This window comes from Benincasa hispida, chromosome 11, assembly GCF_009727055.1.
Source record: "Benincasa hispida cultivar B227 chromosome 11, ASM972705v1, whole genome shotgun sequence".
In the NCBI taxonomy this organism is placed as follows: Eukaryota; Viridiplantae; Streptophyta; class Magnoliopsida; order Cucurbitales; family Cucurbitaceae; genus Benincasa; species Benincasa hispida.
This window is the reverse complement of record NC_052359.1, coordinates 13,112,383-13,132,759: the sequence shown is the minus strand read 5'-3', so window position 1 is coordinate 13,132,759 and position 20,377 is coordinate 13,112,383. Positions and strand designations below refer to the sequence as shown.

Genomic DNA, 20,377 nt, shown 5'->3' with positions numbered 1-20,377 from the left:
ATTATCCCAATCCAAGGTAACAATTCCAGTACCCAATACAACCTGTCAAATGTGCACATGTCGAAAATTTTCATTAGTCATACTCGAGTATGCTGGCAATTCCAGCCAAATTATATTGACAATCCCAACCAGACGACCTCGAGATATGCTAACAATTTTTCGGGTACAGTTCTAGTTACCAATCACATCCACATTACACATGTATCTAAACAATTTCAGAAACATTTATCCAAACAAAGTAATAGAAAATCAAATGAAAGAGAATATATTTCCCGACTACGCCAAGGTTTTCAAAACCATACATATATATATAATACCATATAAGTATATAGATTCATAAAACATTGAAAGTAAACCACTCATAGTTCTCCGATCCTTTATTTCCTTCTGAATTTTGAACCTATATTAATCACATTATTAACTTAGAATCCTGTGTTTAGGGTTAAAAATACTAAGAGATCTTCTAACCCTAAACCTAGCTTACCAACCCTAAAAGACACAAACTTAAACCTTTGGAGGGAGAACAACAGATGTATGAGGATCCACAAAGGTAAGTAAAGGAAACGGTGCAGGCAGCCATTTCACTTAGCAGTTCGAAATAGGAATTTTGGTGCTAAAGAACAGAAGATTAAGATGCCTCTTTACGAGTGTATGGTTTTGATGAAACCCCATGTGAAGAAGGAGGCCTTGTTGGACTTGGTTGCTAGAGTGGGCAAGCATGTGTTCAGAAGAAATGGGGTGGTCTGTGACATTAGGTCATTTGGTGTTGTCCAACTGGGTTATGGTATTAAGAAGCTTGATGGAAGATATTATCAGGTAATCTTTGAAATCTGTTATTTTTCTTTTGAAGCTTTCATCATCTTCCGTTTGCTGTTTTTGTAGCTTGATTGTATTTGTAAATCTCATTCATATTGTGTCAATTAAGCATAAATGCATTTAAGTAACATGTGCGTTTATACTTGTATTCTTTGTTGAGACTTTGAATGGACTACGCATATCTTGAAATAAAACAAGTTGCTCTGTGATTTTGTGATTTTCTTTTACAAAGAAGTAGATGCGTTTCTACAGTTTCAGGCTTCTGTATGTTAACTCTATCTGATGCTTTTCATGATTTTATCACTGTTTTATGCCTTGGAGACTTAATCGATCTCCCTTAAGCAGTTGTAGTTAACCCTTGCAAAGAAGGGAGGCATAAACATATGATCCTACTAACTAGTTGAATATGACTTGGGCTATTAGACCTTTCGTTTATACAGACTTGGAACTATCAGAAGTCGAAGTCCCTACCCAAACTCTGCTGTGCATCATGTACAGAATATCTTAGAAGTTATTAACTACAACTCCTTCCTCAGATGTATTATGAAGTTTCCTGACTTTGTTGTGGTTCGTGCAAAATTTTTTTCCATCCATTTGTTTACAATATAGATCTCAATCAATCAATGATATTATTGTTAAGGATGCCAACATAGTCAGCCACGTCACCAAAGGCAAGTCTACTCAGCAACTCCGTCAGCAATGCAAAACGTCATAAATTACAGTCTTTCCTTTTACCAAAAGAATAGGTTGGTTACAACATGTGTCTAACCATTTTTTGTTGTTGAATTATTCTTGCATTCCCAAATTAGAGATTCAAATATAACACCTATGTATATTTCAAAACACAAGAAAATATAAAGGAAAAGTTGGCGTGCCACTATCATGAACCTTCTGTATTATCGTCTACCTGATTAAAACTATCATTTACTTTTTCTGATACTATCGTCTACGACGACACGCGCTTCAACTTTCCACGTGAGTCTGCCGTCTCCTTCAACCTCACATTTTAACTATAACTCTTTCTTTTATGGTAAAGGGCCAACTTATGCAGATGACGATGATGGCTACTCCCAGCACGAACAAGGAGTTGCATTACTTGAACAAGGAAGATCGGTTGTTGCGTTGGCTTTTAGTGAAGCATCGCGACACAAAATATGGCCTGGAATTCCTTAGCGAAGATGATGGAAAGAGTGAACTCAGAGAATTTCCACGACTTAGCATGATGGATGACAAAGACGGAGATGAAGACGATAACGACGATGACGATGAAGAATACAACGTGGAACAAGAAAAGAGGGAAGCAGAGTGAATTTTGCTCGTCTCTATTATCATGGCGCTACTTTGAAATTGTTGAAGGACCTCTTGTACCATTTTTGGATTCTAGACAGAAGACAAACAAAGATGTTCATAGTTTCTTTAGTTGTCCATATCATCTGTTTCTAAGTAACAAAGATCCATAAATGTCTTTTTCTCAAACTTCCATTAAAATGGGATGTTTGGGGGATGTTTTCCAGGTCTTGTCTGTCTTTTAAAGTTGGTGTACTGCAATCTTGCTTGTATTGACATTGTACGGAATGAAACTGAAGCAAATATGAGGTTTGTTGAAGATCATCTATCTAGACATGTTTGTTTCAAGTGATATCAGTTCAAATATGGTTGTGGTTCTTGACTTTTTCTTTGTTTTCTTCTGATGACTGTTTGAAATTAAAAAGAAATGAAATTTAAGACTTTAAGCTAGATTTGGTAGTTTATTAGTTTAAATATTTCTACCCAAGATTATTAATTATTAATTATTAATTTTTATTAGTTGAACCTATTTAAATAGTTTTTCAGGTTACAATTATCCCAATATCACATTTACACAAACTATTAGAAAAAAAGGTCCCTTTTTTCAATTATTATTTTTTAAGTATGAACATGGAAAGAGATTTACCTATTCTTTATATTCTCGTATTTCATCACTTTGGTCCTATACTTATAAAATGTTAATTTTGGTTACAGTATTTTTTTTAACATTGATTTCATTTAGTTCTTGTACTTTGAAAACACTTGTTTTAGTGTTTGTATTCTTAAATAAGCGGCTATATTTACAATGTTATCATACAAATTCTATGTATAGGGAATTCGGATTGTTGTACTTCAAAAATCTATGAATACAGTGTTTTATATTGAAATTGTGATGAAAAATGAATGAACGAAATGGAACGATAAGGTTTAGGAATGCTAAAATAAATATCTCAAATTTAAAGAAATAAAAAAAAAATGGTAAGTCAGAAAATACTTGAGTCAATTGAAAACAAACCTAGATATAATATTGTTCACAAATCTATTTGAAAAATATAGTAAATATAGTAAAAGCCAATTTCTATGCTTATATCAATAATTTTAGTCAAACTTCAGACAAAAAGCTTTCATAGCTCAGTTGGTTAGAGCACCCGTTTAGTAAGCGGGAGGTCTTGAGTTCGACTCTCAATGAAAGCAAATTTTCTCCATCTTTTTCAATTTAAATTTCATTTTCACCCTTGTACTTTTATTATTTTGTTTCTTAAAAGTCTCTAATGTTCATTTTGGTTATTGAACTTTTAAATTTATTTTATTTTGATTTTTAAACTTTTATATCTACCTTTTTGTTATTTTTAACAAATTAATCACATAGTCTTGAATATGCGTAGTAATATATTAATAAGAGAATGATTTAGAACCAGATTAGATACAAACATTTAACAACGAGATATAGGATGGAAAAATAACATATCAAGATAAAATGACTATTTTTCAAGAAAACAAGAAAGATAAAATAACTATTGCTTTAAACGTTTATTGACTAATTAAATATTCTGAAAATTTATGGACAAAAATGAAACGAACATAAAAATTTATTTTTTTTTCCAATTCGTTGTCAATTCAAATCTCATTTTGATCATTCAACTTTTAAACTTGTTTTATTTTGATCCCTAAATTTTCAAAATGATCATTGTTATGTAAGCAATGATAAAACATTAAAGTTAGGTAAGTATACATGGTTAACCAATAAGTGATAAGCATGAATATTGTCTCAATAGAGATTAAAATCAAATTTTAATCTATTCAAACTCTTTAATAAATTCCAAATGAAACAAAAAATAATTGTTTGTGATTTTGTTAACTGAATGCTGAATAAAAATGAATGATTTAATAAAATAAATGTTTCTCAAAAGTTGTAACACTATGGATGGATTAGGCTCAAATTAAGGTATAATGTTATTTCCCTAAAATAGAATATCGAAGCAATAAACTTGTAGAATCAATTCACACAACAATGGTCTTGAAATCTTCCTAGATCTCTCAGACATCTTAGATTAATTTTGATTAACATATTTGAGTTAGTCTATGCGTCACTATCGCATGAACCAAGAACAACTCCTATTCAATCTTATTTTCAAGTACCTTAATAGCCTAAATAATTAGTTCTATATTTCTATAGTTTCTTAGATTTTTAGATAGTTTCATGCAATCTATTGGTTCTATAATGCATCTTAAGGTCCCGTGACCATCTTATGGTTAGGCTCTTAGTCATATATTCTTTTGTGAGATCCATTTATATCTTAACATTTTTAGCATTAAAACTCAATTTGCATGCTAATTTAAGTGATAAGTTCAAATTAACAAGATAACATAAGTTTCAACAAAAGAAATAAAAAGTGGGAGCGATGCAATGCAATTACTCTAACTAAGCTATATTATATCCTTAAGGTATCCACAAGATTGAATCCCTTATGAAAATTAGCTCATGAGTAAAGAGGAATACGAACACTCATTGAATAAAATGCCATGAGTTACAATTTAGAAAAGTGATGGAATAACATAAAAATGAAAAGAAAAATAACAAAGGAAAGTAAAGAGACATATGGAAAATAGTAAGTTGTATGCTTGAAACATGTCTAGGGTTCCCTTTAGGATTGATTCAACCTTTCTTAAGGTGAATCTCACTCTTACAGTACTTTCTCATGGGCTAAAATAATCTAAAGAGATCCTATTTTTAGAGGAACTCTCGTTCTTGAAGAAAGTGTAGATTTAAAGAGATCCTATTTTTCTTCTTCTGAATTTTCATCATTGCTAAAATCATCTCAAAATAGCCTAATTCATTTCAACATTTTCTGGGTCTAGGACATAATGAATCATAAATGTAATAACTTGTTTGGACTAACTTATAACTTTTTGGGACTTTAATGACACACTTTATACCCAATTTTTACACAAATTAATCACAATTTAAAGGCAAAAAATATGCAAAGATGACACTTATCATTTTCTTGGATGATTTTAGAGCTAATTAGAACGAATCGTCCACATGGCACATAATCATTGGATCTTTAGTGGTGTAAATAAGGATTTGACAACTCATTAGTGAATTCGCTGACTCACATGTGTGACATTCCTATGCGTTTTGTTATAGCATCGCTTGATCATTCTTTCAACTTCTACTAAAATAATCTTCCCTCATTTGTATGCCAACAAAATAAGGTAATTCTACCCATTTCAGTACCAAAACATCACCTTAATTTCTATCATAAATATAGATACATTTTAGAGAGTCATCAACGTCTCACCCACCTCCGTTTCTTAGTTTACCTTTTATTTTTTCCTTCTTACGTTCTCTATCTACAGCTCTCCTTTCTCACACGTCATCGCCTCAATCTTATCCTATCTTTATTCAACGTCATTACTTCCTCAACACTCTCTCTGTTGGGGTTGATGCCCTAAAGTCTCGTGTCTTGTAGTTTGTAAACAGTGTGTACGAACGCTTGTGTTATCCTGGTAACGCTACGGATGCGGCCCGCTTTTTGGAATGGTCACAAGTGTTGTGACTTGTCACAAATGGTCTGATCCTGATCATTCATATTGGGGACATGCGAGTGGGGGTATTCTATACAAAGAGTTTGTATAAGATCTGTCCACGAAGTGTCAACGTCTCGTTATATAACACCGTTCATGACAGAGACTTCACTTCACTAGGATGACCATAGGTAACATGACCTCAATCCTGAGTGAGTTGGGAACTTCTGCCATTGAGGGCGGTCTTTTGATTTGTATGGGTGCGAGTGGCCAGTTCGCCGATTCAATAGGATTGAGAGATTGATGAAGAATGGACTTCTAAGTGAGTTAGAAGAAAATTCTTTACATGTGTGCGAATCTTGCCTTGAGGGTAAGATGACTAAACGACATTTTACTGAAAAAAGTTATAGAGCCAAGGAGCCTCTTGAGTTAGTAATTCTGACCTTTGTGGTCCTATAAATGTGCGAGCCCGAGGTGGCTATGAGTATTTTATCAGTTTTACTGATGATTACTTCAGGTTTGGGTATGTTTATTTTATGAAACAGAAGTTTGAATCCTTTGAAAAATTCAAAAAGTTCAAGGCTGAAGTTGAAAACGCATTAGATAGACGGATTAAAACACTTCGATCGGATCGAGATGGTGAGTTTTTGGACTCCGCATTCCAGGACTATTTAATTGAACATGGAATCGTTTCCTAACTCTCAGTGTCGGGTACACATCAACAGAATGGTGTAATGAGAGGAGAAATAGGACCTTGTTAGACATGGTTTGCTCAATGATGAGTTACACTTCCTTACCAGACTCATTTTGGGGTTTCGCAGTGGAGACTACGGTGTATATACTCAATTGTGTTCCCTCCAAGAGTGTTGCAAGAACACCTCTGGAGTTGTGGAACGGGCATAAAGCTAGTTTACGTCACTTCTGCATTTGGGGTTGCCCTGTACATGTGCTTGAGGCTAATCCCAAGAAGTTGGAACCACGGTCGAGGTTATGCCTCTTTGTAGGCTACCCCAAAGGTACACGAGGGGGTTATTTTTATGATCCAATGGAAAATAAGGTGTTTGTTTCAACAAACGCTACTTTCCTAGAGGAGAATCATATAAGGGAGCACAGTCCACGAAGCAAAGTCGTGTTGTATAAGCTTTCCAATGAAACTACTGAAACTTCAACAAGAGTTGTTGAAGAGCCTGCTACATCAATAAGAGTTGTTGATGGGAGTTCATCCAGTAGGTCAGTTCCACCTTAAGAGTTGAGGAAACCTCGACGCAGTGGGAGGGTTGCGAAAACCCACCCCGTTCCGCTATCTGGGTTTCATGAAAATCCTTGCTATAGTAGCAGATGGCGACGTTGAGGATCCGTTGTCTTATAAGAAGGCAATGGAGGATGTTGACCGGGATGGCGAAGTTGATGAACCTTGTGTTTACAAGAAGATCATCCACGCTTCAGTAGCCTTCTTAGTGTTGTAAGTAGACATTATCCTACTCATTGGGAATGATGTAGGTCTACTGATTGCAATTAAGAACTGGTTAGCGACCCAATTCCAAATGCAAGATTTGGGAGAGGCTCAGTTTGTTTTAGGTATACAAATCTTTCGGGATCGTAAGAACAAAGTGCTAGCACTGTCTCAAGCATCGTACATTGACAAGATGTTGCTCAAATACTCGATGCAGGACTCCAAGAGGGGCCTACTGCCGTTTAAGCATGGAGTCACTTTGTCTAAAGAAGTGTATCCTAAGATACCTCAAGAGGTTGAGGAGATGAGACAAATCAGTCTAACCCAGGCCATTTTAATGTTGCTGACCCGTTTACGAAGGCTCTCACGGCTATAGTGTTTGAGGGTCACCTACGGAGCATAGGTCTACAGGATAGCCCGCGGTTGGACTAGGGCAAGTGGGAGATTTTCTTGTACTGGGCTTTTACGCCCTAGTTTATTAATTTGTACTAAGTTTTTTGTATACCCCACTTCGCTTTAGGACAAGTGGGAGATTATTGGGGTTGATGTCCTAAAGTCTCGTGTCTTGTAGTTTGTAAACAGTTTTTACGAATGCTTGTGTTGTTAATATATAATATTTACTTCATATATTGTATTTTGTTCGGTTAATTGTTTTATTTGCTTTACCAGAAACCAATAAACATAAAATCCCTGGTTATCGGTATGTGACTCAAGCATGTGTGTGGTGACATACAAGTGGATCATGTCTTGAGTGATAACCAAAATGGTCTGTAGTATATGGATATAGAAGGGAAACCTTATCTTGATAAAGCTACGGATGCGACCCACTTTGTGGAATGGTCACAAGTGTTGTGACTTGTCACAGATGGTCTGATCCTGATCATTCGTGTTGGGGATATGCGAGTGGGAGCATCCTGTGCAAAAGACATTTGCATAAGACTTGACCAACGATAGTGTCAACGTCTCGTTATATAACACCGTTCATGACAGAGACTTCACTTCACTAGGATGACCATTGGTAACATGATCTCAATCCTGAGTGAGTTGGGAACTCCTGCATTGAGGGTGATCCTTTGATTTGTATGGGTGCGAGTGGCCAGTTCTTCGATTCAAACCTTACCATTTTAGGGATTTCGTTTGAGTTGGGAGTTGGGAACTCAGCTACACAAGATGGAATTCACTCTTTCCCCGAGGTAGGGGTAAGCAGATAGATGGCTCCTTTAGGGGCTGATTCTGGGGCTTGAATGATGTGGCGCCACACACCTTCTCCTGGCCCGAGAGGTATTCACACATAGTTGGACTATGTTGTATTGTTCATTAGAGGAATCAGTGGTACTTAAGGAGTGAGATGTAACTACAGGGGTAAAATGGTAAATTGACCCAACTGTACTTACGAGCATTTGTGAAGGGTCATCGTACTCATGATTGGTTATATCCGATGGACACAGAAATATATTTGTGGTAAGAAGAGTTCAACTATTGGTCTTTAGTGGAATCACTGACAGTTAACGGATGGTGGATCTCGTGGCTAAAGAGTTTAGTCAGCTATTCACGTACCGTTGAAGCTTCGAGCCACAGGTCTATTAGGTCACCTGGGTAGCTTGAAAAGTTGAGAACCAGTGTTTAGGTTAATTTGAAATGTTCAAATTGACAAGAGGAAGTTCAATTATATATGATATAATTGGCTAAATGTATGAGATACATTATTTTGGAGGAAATTAGATGTAAATATGATTTATATCAAGTAGTGGAGAAAATACTAAGTAGATATATGATATCAAACTATAGGATATAAATATAATATGATTATATTTATTAATTATATGATAATTAACAAATTTATCCATGTTCGGACGTGGGAAGTGGGCTGCGATGGTTTTTGGTAACCGGCGGATTAAAACAATGAAAATCGTTTTCATTTTTAATTCAATCGTGCATTCGTATCGTCCGTGCCCAAAAGAATTCGTGAAAGCGATCGCGAGAGCCTATACGATAGAAGCTCGTTCGTCTAAACGATCGTTTGCCCTCACGTTTTCTCTAAACGATCATATATGTTTTTCCTAAACGATCGTTCAGCTTTTCGTATACGATCGTGTAACTCTTCTAATACGATAAGCATTTCCACTATACGATAACAGAGTTTCATTTCTCACTTGCTTATCGTCTACACGACGCGTTCTCCTCCATCCTCTACTAAACTCACCAAAGCCCACTCTTTGGGTTTTTGACTCCGAGAATACCCGGTTTCTCTTGTGGTGGTGTATCCTCGATGCAGTGCGTGTTCGTGTACGTTTTGATCATGTTGTTGCAGTCAACATACTCGTCGGGTGCTGGTAGATCCGTTGGAGGTTTTTCGCTGCATTGGGTTTAGAAGTGCGAAGAGTGGCTTCAACTGGTATGAACCCTTTCCCTGTTATTGTATTGTATTCTGAGCATGCCGATAATTAGGTTTATATGCATAACTGTTTGTATTGAATGTATATCGTTTTGTGTTTCGGTCACTGTGAAATTGGAGCGATCTAAACCCGCTCATGGAACTCTCGGTATGAGATCCTTCACTCTCCACTTAAAAAAAAACCTTTCTATTAGAAAAAAATAAAATAGATAATGTTGACAATCGATTGAACCAACCAGTGGCGTCGATTTTTCTCCAAAACTGACATCAACCGACGAATGACGATCAACCCTAGTTATTAGTATTTTGATTTTAAAATTCAAAAGTTTAACCATAGTATATTGAGACCTGTACCTTAAAGTCTCATAGTTAATTTGTTGTTTAAAAATTGTTTAATAGAATTATTTTATATGTAATATTAAATTATCCATTACACTTAATTATTGAATGTAATCTTGGATAATGTTATACCCCTTCCAAATTTACCTCTTTCACCTAGAAGGAGACGTGAAAACAGCAAATATCAACCTTTTGTGATACTTACTGCTCATCTTGACCTATTTGGCTCACAACTTATAAAATCAAGTAAACAAATTAACTTGAAAATAATTTATTTTATTACAACCAAACTTAATGTTTATACAACTTAGTTTTAACAAACTCCAAACCAACTGCATACAACCAAACCCCAAAGTATTGGGATGAATAATCGACTTTGTGGTGTGGCAGACGAATTCGTGTGGCACCCGTAACTCTTTCCTTTTCGGTATCTGAGGGGAAAAAACAAAATGTTTGGAAAACATGAGTTGAGAAGCCTAGTGAGTAATTATTTTATTACGAACATAGGTTTTCCTTTCAAAAGCCTTTACAAAATCATTTTAAATGTAAACCCAATAGTTGAATAGTGAAAATATCCAAATAGGTTCCAAAATACGAGCATCAACAGATAAAACATAATAACTAATAGTATGGCATGATCACAAATAAACCCAGGGGTAAAATCCACATCCAACTTCTGGAAACCAGTCCCTATATCCAATACAACCTATTCTATGTGCGCATGTTAACAATATCCGTTACACGTATTTGAGACACGCTAACACAACCACATTATCCAGTGGTTGAAATCCATTTCCATCAACAACAATAAAATATGAGTTTTCTGACAAAAAAACAGAGATTTTAATCCAATAATTATTTATAAATAAATTATGCTATAAAACATGCTTTCATGCAAACATAGATAAAATATATTTATCTAAATCCAGAGTTTCCAACCAACCGAAAAACTTGTAAAATAGATCATACCAGATTTCCAAATCATACATACATAGATTACCATGCTTAGTATATCAACCAAAACATTTAAAAATAAACCACTCACAGTTTATCGACAAGGATTTCTCTTTCTCCAAGCCTTCCCAGCTTCCTAGTCTCTTTTTGGATCCTCAATTTTCCTAAACTCCAACTCGTCCTGAATTTATCCAAGTTTAGCTTAGAATTCCATAATTAGGCCTAAAATAACCTTAGATTTTGATACCTTATTGGCCTTAAATTTAGCTTACCAACTCCAACGGCCACAACTCATAAACTAAGTAACAATTGAATTCAAACCAAGCAAACACCCAAGGTGGTCACTACTTTGGCCTTAGTATGCGTTCCATTGATCCAAGATGTATATTGAGGTAAAGTGTTGCATTTGCTCAGACCCTCTAGATGAGTAGTTCCTTTCTTTACATGGTATGAGTCAAAAACTCCTCAACAATGCTTCCAACCTTAGGATGATGAGTTGAACTTGTTCATGCTTCCAACAAAGATTAAGTCTTACACCTCTCTTATTAACACTTAGTCAAATTTCCAAGCTTTCTCACACCATGCATCCAACCTAACCTTTTCTACTAATACTTAAACCAATTTTTACACCTCCTTCTCTTCTAGTCCAACACATGGTTTAAACAATTAACCAAACTCTAACTCCAATATACTACACTTCTAACTTTTGCATTCCAACCTTTATGCACCAACACAAATTCTTACCCTCCAAAATTCCAACATACATTCCAACCAAGTATTCTTAGCTCAAATGATCGTTTAGTGCTCTTAAACTTAAGTGGAGGGAAAAGAAATCAAGAGCTTATAAATTGTATGTGGTTGGCATATGGGTACATCGTATTCAAGAAATTATCTAAGGTTCTATATTATATGGATAAAGTTGGGTGTGTCTTATCCTAGTGATACCATGGATAAAACCTATTTTTTAATTCTTGCAAATGATTTGATTCAAATTGTTCATATGGAGGCATGTGAGTAGGGCATTTTGGACAAAGAGTTTGTATAAGACTGGCTGCATAATATTTAATCTCTCTTTATAAATCCGTTAATTGAAGAGGTTATTATTTCATAAGATGATCATATGTGACTCAATTTGATCTTGAATAAGTTATGAGTTATTGCATGTGAGAGCTCGTCCTTTGATTTGTGGGGACTCACCCTCTCACTGACCCAAGAGGGACTTAGTTTATGATGGGATCATAAACATATTATTCATTAGAGGATTAATAGTACTTAAGGTGCAAATGTTCACACGAGATGTTCACTTTGACTTAATGTATAATCCTCTAATGCTTTCTCTCGAATGTTAATTTAATTTAATTCGAGGAAATAAATTTGATTTTATTGATTCGCAGTAGTGTTACAGTCTCTATTGTATAATCCTCTAATGCTTTCTCTCGAATGTTCACTTTGACTTAATGTTGGTGAGCTTGTTCTCAAATCAAGAGAGATCAGTCTTCAATTTGTAGATGGCGGAGAGATGATCTATTCTACAGGTAAGAGATGCTCAATTTTTTGAAGAAGAAATGATCTATTTGTTGGAAAAGAGATGCTTAGTTTGCTGAAGACGATCACTTTGTTGAAGCAGAAATGATCTATACGCTGGAAAAGAGATGCACAATTTGTTGAAGTCTTCAGGTCTTTGAATCTTCTGAATTCTGAATATTGAAATTATCTTAATTATCTGATTTCTGAATTCTCTAACTTTTGAGTCTCTTACTAAATGAATCAAATGAAGATGACCTCCTCTATTTCTAGAGTTTTGGGAGGCCCCCATATGGGCTTGGACTTGGTTGACTTTGGGCCTAACTTTTGGGCTTGGACTTAAAATTTATCTATTTTTAAATGATTTTTGTTCAAGTTTGATCCAATTTATTTCAATAAACCTTGTGCAGACCTAGCTTCGAGCCCAATTGCCACATGGCATAATTTGATTGGACGAGCTGACATGACCCAAGGAACAATGCTTAGACAAGTGGCGTCATTTGATTTATCAATTTCCATGTCTATAATTTTAATTGGAGGACACATGTAAATTTGTAATTAGTCTCAAAATTTATTAATCATTAATTTAAATTAATGATGTGATAATTTTTAATTGGTCGAAATTTCTTAGTCAATGACAAGATGTAATTACATGGGTAAAATGGACTCTTAACCCAACTATAATTACGAACAATACACGAAGGATCAAACTACTTGTAATGATTATATCCATGTACACAACTTGAAGTATTCAAATTGATTTTTAATATATTTGATATATTAAATAAAAGAAAACATATTTATTGTATTTGATACATTAAATATCAAATAAAACTATTAATATATTAAGATACATTATTGAAGAAAATACCTTTTTAGTCCTTGAGTTTTTAGGAATAGGTGCATTTGGTCTCTAATATTTTAATTTGGTCAATTTAGTACCTAATTTTTTTTTTTAAATAGATTTGAAAGGTTCCTACTTAGGGTTGGCAAAATTTCCCACGGGTTTGGGTACCTGAGAGGCCCTACCCCATAGGGGCGGGGAATCTCTAATTTGATCGTGGATGGGGTCGAACTGGAGATCTTTTTAGGGTCACCCTCCACCCTCCCTGACCCTGAATCTAACCCCGACCCCAATTAGATTTTTAAACATATTATATATATACATATATATATTAGGGATTTAACTTTTTACATTTAGTCCAATTTTTAATTTAGCCCAATCTAAACCTAACTAAAATGTCCAAGTCCAAACCCAACCCTAATTTAGCCCATATTAGGAATTAACAGGTATTTTGCAGGGATTAACAGGAGAAAGGGCGTGGGGATCCGTTTCCTTGACGGGGAATCTTTTCCCCTATCCCCGCCAATTTTTCCATCGGGGAAAGGGGTAAATTACTATGTTAATTAAATGTTTTTATATTATTTTAAATCATTTCACTCTTCTTTCTCCGCTTTCTCTTCTTCTCCCCTCTCACCATGGTTATCCCTCTTAATCTAAAGAAGAAAATACAAAACACTCATTAAACCATTGAGATGTGAAAATAGTCTACCCTGTAAAGTCATTTATTACAAAATCCTTATCTTTCACCATCACTTCCAAAAGAAACGCTTGGATTCCTTCCCTCGAGAAAGCCAAAACTTGTTTCCATGCAGGCTTGGACTTTTTCTTGAAGTGTTTGGTTGTTCCTTAATGTTTTTCAATCACATTTTGCCTAATCTATTTTTTTTTTTTAAAGTTTAATGGTTGTTTGATGTTTTATTTTTTTAGATTGAGAAGGAATGGCGATGGAAGTAAATGAGTGAAGATGGAGAGAAAAATGAGAGAAAAACACTTAACATAGTACAAAAATATTTAATAATGTAGTAGGGACCTTTTAAACCTCTTCCTCAAAATTGTCTAAAAAAAAAAAAACTCTTCCTTAAAATTGGGGGACTAAGGTTTCGTTAGAGGTGTTCAAATAACCCGAACAACTTGGACTACCGATCCAAATTATAAGGGTTGAGTTGGATTAATTCAAAATTTGGGTTGAGTTTGTTTGTTTTTTTTGGGTTGGATCTCGGGTTGAAATATATATATATATATATATATATATATATATATAGGGTTATAGTACACATACATATATTTATGAAAATTTCAATTCTAGTCTTTTAGGGTTTACATTTTATAAAGACCACTGCCGCACGAAAAACCTTCTTCCTCTCTGTTGTTCCCTTCTCTCTACCGCGATCATGTGAACGTGAAGCTTGTCGTTCGTCAGCCTTCGACCTTCATCTTTGACTCTTCATTCTGAACCTTTGGTGAGTCAGCTCATGTTCTCAACCTTCGTCTCCGTCGTTCCCATGCAGCCGTGCACCTGCCATTCGTGCGTTTGCCATTCAAGTTCTCAGCCATTCATTTGTCGTTTGTTTGCCGTTTTTGTGCGTCTGTGATTCATGCTATGAATTACATGTTTTTGTGCCATTTATATGCACCTTTTACTAGGAAAAACGAATTATCACATGATTTTTCTCTTGAATTTTGGCTTAATTCACAAAAAGCAACTCGAAGGTCTAATTGGGCTTTAATTATGTTATTTGATTATTTGGAGCTAATTTATGAATTTTGGCAATTTTTGGCAATTTCTATAGGATATTAATCTGATGCGCTCGCAACAGTTTGATATGGTCACAGTACTGGCACCTGAAATTCCAGATTTCGTATCAATCAATGCCAATTCCGATTTTCATGATTTGATCAATTATTTAGCTCTGATTTTGCATGAAAATCTTTCAAACCTTGAATTTTGATCTTCCCCAACTACTTTAAGGCTTATATAAGGGATGGAAACCCTCTAAATCGAGATGATCAACTCGCCGAACCATTTTCTCCATCTCCGTTTCTATCATTTTTCCAGCAGTCACCTTGGTTTTATTGTCATGTTTCAAGTTAGAACCTTATGAACGGAAGTTCCTCTAAGGTAATTTGGCTATAGGGATTCTCATACCACAGAAATGAGTGCTAAGAAGTAGTCTTCATCCTTAGAAAAGGGAAGATTGACCTAGGAAAAGGCTTGAGCCTTGAAGATTACCCTTAGGCTCATTAGGAGTAGCGTCCATTTTTACATTCTTTGCATTCCATTAGTATTGTGTAGTTATTTGTCTATCTATCTTTTCAATTGAACTCTATGAATGGATCGAATCCCGAGCGGAAGTGTGTAACACCTTGCATCCCGAAAATCGATTTTTGAATAAAGAAAAACAGTATTCTAAAACAGAACTCATGAAGGATAAACATATGGAATAACATGAGATGGAGAAGGAAAACTAATAGAGCTCCATGAAAAATCCTCTCGATCTTGGCACAAGCTTCTTCTCGATTGAACTTGAACGCAACCACGAGAGTAACCTTGTTATTCTCAAGGATTCCAATAGAAGGATAGGTTGTATCTAACTAATTGGAAGAGGAAGAGGTAGAGAGATTTCTCTTAGAGAGTAAAGAGAAGATTTGGGTTTTGGTGGCTAGGGTAAATTCACCCAATGAAATTCTTGCCCTAAAAAGAGCCATAAGGTAGAATTTAATGGAGAAGGGTTAACCCCTTCTCCAAATCTTTCCTTATTTACCCTTGTGCTTAATTAATTAAATAACCATCTATACATTAAATCTAATTTAACGTATATATTTAATTAACATAAATAAACGTCGTATGTTTATGTGCACCACATCCCTATTAATTTAATTAATTTATTCTTTATGAATCTAATTCACTTGATTAAATATTTGAATATCATTCAACTATTTTGCTCTAACTTAATTAAAATTATATATCACATCCATAATCAATTATATATTAATCACATTAATATACAATTTCCTCAATTTGATTTGAACAATTCAAACCATTCCTATTTAATATCCTTTAGTGAGCTAACGAGGGGACCTGGTGGACCTATAGATTAGAAACTCCAACGATATGAGATTAATTGATTAAACTCATTAACCAAATTAATCAATATTCGTTAACTGTGGGTGCACTCCACTAAACATTCACAACTGCACTATTCTCACTATAAATATATTTTTGTATTCACGGATATAGACCAATAACAGAAAATCAGTCCTTCACAAGTGTTCATAACACCATTGGGTCAAATTACTATTTTACCCCTGAGTTACCTCTGACTTCTTAAGTACCAATGCTCCTCTAATGAACAATCTTTTTATGGTCCAAACAATAAATAGAAACCCTGTCAATGAAAGGGTAAGGCTCTTTGTTCAAGTCCTGGAGACCATTTAAGGGAATACTCGTCTATTTACCCTGAAGTCGGGAAGGAGTAAATTCCATCTTGTATTATTATGTTCCCAGCTCCCCACTCAGTCTTGTCCCTAAAATGGTAGGCTTATTGAGTTAGAAATCTGATCACTCTCACCCATACAAATCAAAGGACATTCTTGTTAGGTTCTATGTCCTAAAACTTGCAGTTTGTAATTTTAAACATAGTCTATTTACAATAAAGATGTTATTGCCAGTTATTCAATCAAATTGTTGTTGAATATGTAAATTGCACTTGACTAAATCCGATAAATTAAGGTCCATAACTATTACATGAATACTTGAACTTTATGTGGAGATATAAGAGTGGACCAACTTCGGGTAGATAGACAAAATGATCTATAGTATACGAATAAATCTGGGTACCATATTCTGGTGACACTATTAGATGCGGCTCACTTAGTAGATGTTACAATTGTTGTAAAGTGCTACAAACGAAGTGATCCTAATTCGTTCACGTGAAGACATGTGAGAGGGGGCATCTTATGCAAAGAGTTTGTATAAGATTGGACCAAGAAATTAGTCACTCTTACTTTATAACATTGTTTACTGTTTAAAACTAACTATTTAAAAGCGATGACCTAGGTAACTTAACCTTAATCCTAAGCTAACTATGAACTCCTGTTTATTCAAGATTATCCTTAGATTTACATGGGTGAGGGATGGATCAACAGCGGCGGCTCAATAAACCTCCTATTTCAGGGGTAAGACCGGGTAGATAGTTGGGAACATTAGGTGAAAGATGGAATTCACTCCTACCCACTTTTAGAGATAGTAGAGAGGTTGTTCTCAAGTGTTAACTTTAGGTCTTGAAGAAGGGGCCCCACCCTCTCATTGTCTTGAGAGGGACTCGATTTTATGATTGGATCTCAAACCAATTGTCCATTAGAGGATCAGTGGGACTTAAGGAACAAGAGGTAATCTTAGGGGTAAGACAACTATTGACCCAACCGTTATTACGAACAACCTATGAAGGGTTAACTTACTAATTATTGTTATATCGAGTAGAAACAATATATCTACAGCGAGAGGATTGCAACTACTGGGCTTTAGTGGAGTGACCTAGTAGTTAACGAATGGTGGTTAATTAGTTAAAGAGTTTATCTGATTAATCTCGAATTGTTGAAGTCCATGATCTGTTGGTCCATTGAGTCTCCCTACTAGCTCACAAATGGAATAAACCTTAGAATAGCATGATGAGTGAATTTGAAACGTTCAAATTCAAATTAAGGAAATTAGTAATTATATGAGATATAATTACACGTTTAATTATCAAATCAAACGAATTTGGAGAATCAAATAATATTTAAATTTGATTTAAATATTAATTACATGAATAAAGATTCATGATTGTGGAATTGGTGTTTGATTAATTTGATATTTGATATTAAATTAATAATATTAATAAAATTGTTTAATTAATTATTAATTTTATTTGAAAAGTTAATTAATTGAATTAATTTTTGTAAAATAATAAAGTTTTAGTTTAATTAAAGAATTAAAACTGAAATTTGGTTTTAATTTTGAAAAGAATTTCAAAATTAAAACAAGAAAATGGATTTTGGAATTTTCCACTAAAAGTGGGTTTTTCCCACTTCATTAGCAGTTAGCTTCCACTCAAAATCCACCTAAATTGGTGAAGTAGGTGGTGTCTTCATTTGATGAAGCTCTCAACATGCTGAAGATGAATAAAACTCACAAGATTGTGCTAAGTTTTGACCATGCAAAAGTGGATTAGGTTGAGTTTTTTTGTTGAAGAAGAGTTCTTCAATTTTCAATAAAAAAACCAGTGTGTTCTTCCTCATTCTTCCCTCAATTAAACTCATTTCGAGTCCCACAACTCAATCTAAGGTCCAAGAGAATAGTAGGGAAGATCTAATTATGGTCTACACCTTGTAGTTGAGGAGATTACAGCTGATTTCGTGGATTGAAGTCTTCAAAGGTGAGTTATTATGAAACCCTCTTGATATTCAATGAACATGCTTGATTTGATGCTAAATTGATGAATTAGAGTGCTTAATGATCCTGAATTCTTCCGCTGATTGCTTGCTACTTCCAACAATTCTCTCGTGAATAGGAGTTCTGTAGGAATGTATCAGCAACAGCGGAAGCAACAAGGATCATTTAAACACTCTAATTCATTAATTTTGGCAAAATATAAAGCATGCTCTTGCAGAAAACAAGTGAGTTTCATGACATACCTTTGTAAAACTTCTTCAAAGCTTGATCTCCAGCTGAAATCTTCTCCGAATCTTGTTGTAGACCATCTCAAGATCTTCCCCACTATCCTCTTGGTGCTCTAGATTGAGTTGTGGGATTCAAAACAAGCTTGAATCAAGGGATGAAGGAGAATTGCTCACAACAACAATCTTGTTGAAGAACACTTTCTTTAGCACGATTTTTCTCTAAAATTCTCTCTTGATTGTATGCCCGAAATTCACTCCAAACTCTTCAATATATTGCAAACCATCATGCAAGGAAGAGAGTTGCATGAGTTGCAGCTCATGCTTGTAGTAACACAAAGCAATAGTGATGGCTTTTGTGTGAGCAAGTAGAAGATGGATAATGGAAAACCATGTTTTACCAGTTGTGTATTATTTTTCTTATTTTCCAATTTTATCACAAAATCAAAATTTGATATTTCCAAAATCTATTTTGATTTTAAAAACTGAAAAATAAAATTAATTTCATAAATTAATCTTTAAATAAATTTTAATTAATTTAATATCAAATATTAAATTAATTTTTACACACATCCATCTTTATATATTTAAATCANAATTAATCTTTAAATAAATTTTAATTAATTTAATATCAAATATTAAATTAATTTTTACACACATCCATCTTTATATATTTAAATCATATTTAAATATAAATTCTTCTATTCCGTTTAATTCTAAAATTAAACATGTAATTATATCTCATATAATTACTAATTCCATTAATTCTAATTTGGATGTTTCAAATTAACTTATCATGCTATTTTAGAGCTAGTCCATTTACGAGCTAGTGGGGGGACTTTGCGAACCTACAGATCATGGGCTCCAACGATCCGAGATTAATTGGCTAAATTCATTAGACCAGATTAATCCCCATTCGTGAACTAATGGGTCACTCCACTAAAGCCCATAGTTGCACTCCCCTCACTGTAGATATTTTATGTCCGCATGATTTAACCATATTCAGCAAGTCGACCCTTCACAGGTTGTTCGTAATAACGGCTAGGTCAAATATCTATTTTACCCCCGAGATTACGTCTTATTCCTCAAGTTCCTACCAATCCTCTAATGAACAATTGGTTTGTGATCCAATCACTAAACCAAACTTTCTCAGCCCAGAGAGAGGGTGGGGCCCCTTGTTCAAGACCTCGATTCAGTACTTGAGAGAACAACCTTTCTTCTATCCCTAAATCGGGTAGGCGTGAACTCCATCTTGCACCCTATGTCCTCAGCTATCTATTAGGTCTTACCCTTGAAATGGGAGTCTTATTGAGCCGGCGCTGTTGAGTCAACCCTCACCTATGCAAATCTAAGGGTAATCTCAATTAAACAAGAGTTCATAGTTAGCTCAGGATTAAGATCGAGTTACCTAGGTTATCTAGGTGAAATAGTCAGTCTTATACAGTTACAACGTTATAAAGTAAGAGTGACTCATTTCTTGGTCCAATCTTATGCAAACTCATTGCATAGGACGCCCCCACTCCTTATGTCATAACATGTACGAATTAGGATCACATCGTATGTAGCACTTTACAACTCTTTG

The 20,377-nt window shown here is 34.7% G+C and overlaps 1 protein-coding gene and 1 non-coding gene across 2 annotated transcripts; both read left to right on the top strand.

The window, feature by feature from the left end:
* The first annotated feature begins 633 nt into the window (after positions 1–633).
* On the top strand, positions 634–2,125 carry LOC120089825. The gene is made up of 2 exons (XM_039047229.1): positions 634–816; positions 1,853–2,125. Exons 1-2 carry the CDS (start codon positions 634–636, stop codon positions 2,123–2,125), a joined length of 456 nt encoding a protein of 151 aa, XP_038903157.1.
* A 1,098-nt stretch (positions 2,126–3,223) lies between these two features.
* On the top strand, positions 3,224–3,297 carry TRNAT-AGU. Its single transcript has one exon. It is a non-coding gene; the product is annotated as a tRNA-Thr (tRNA).
* Positions 3,298–20,377: the final 17,080 nt, after the last annotated feature.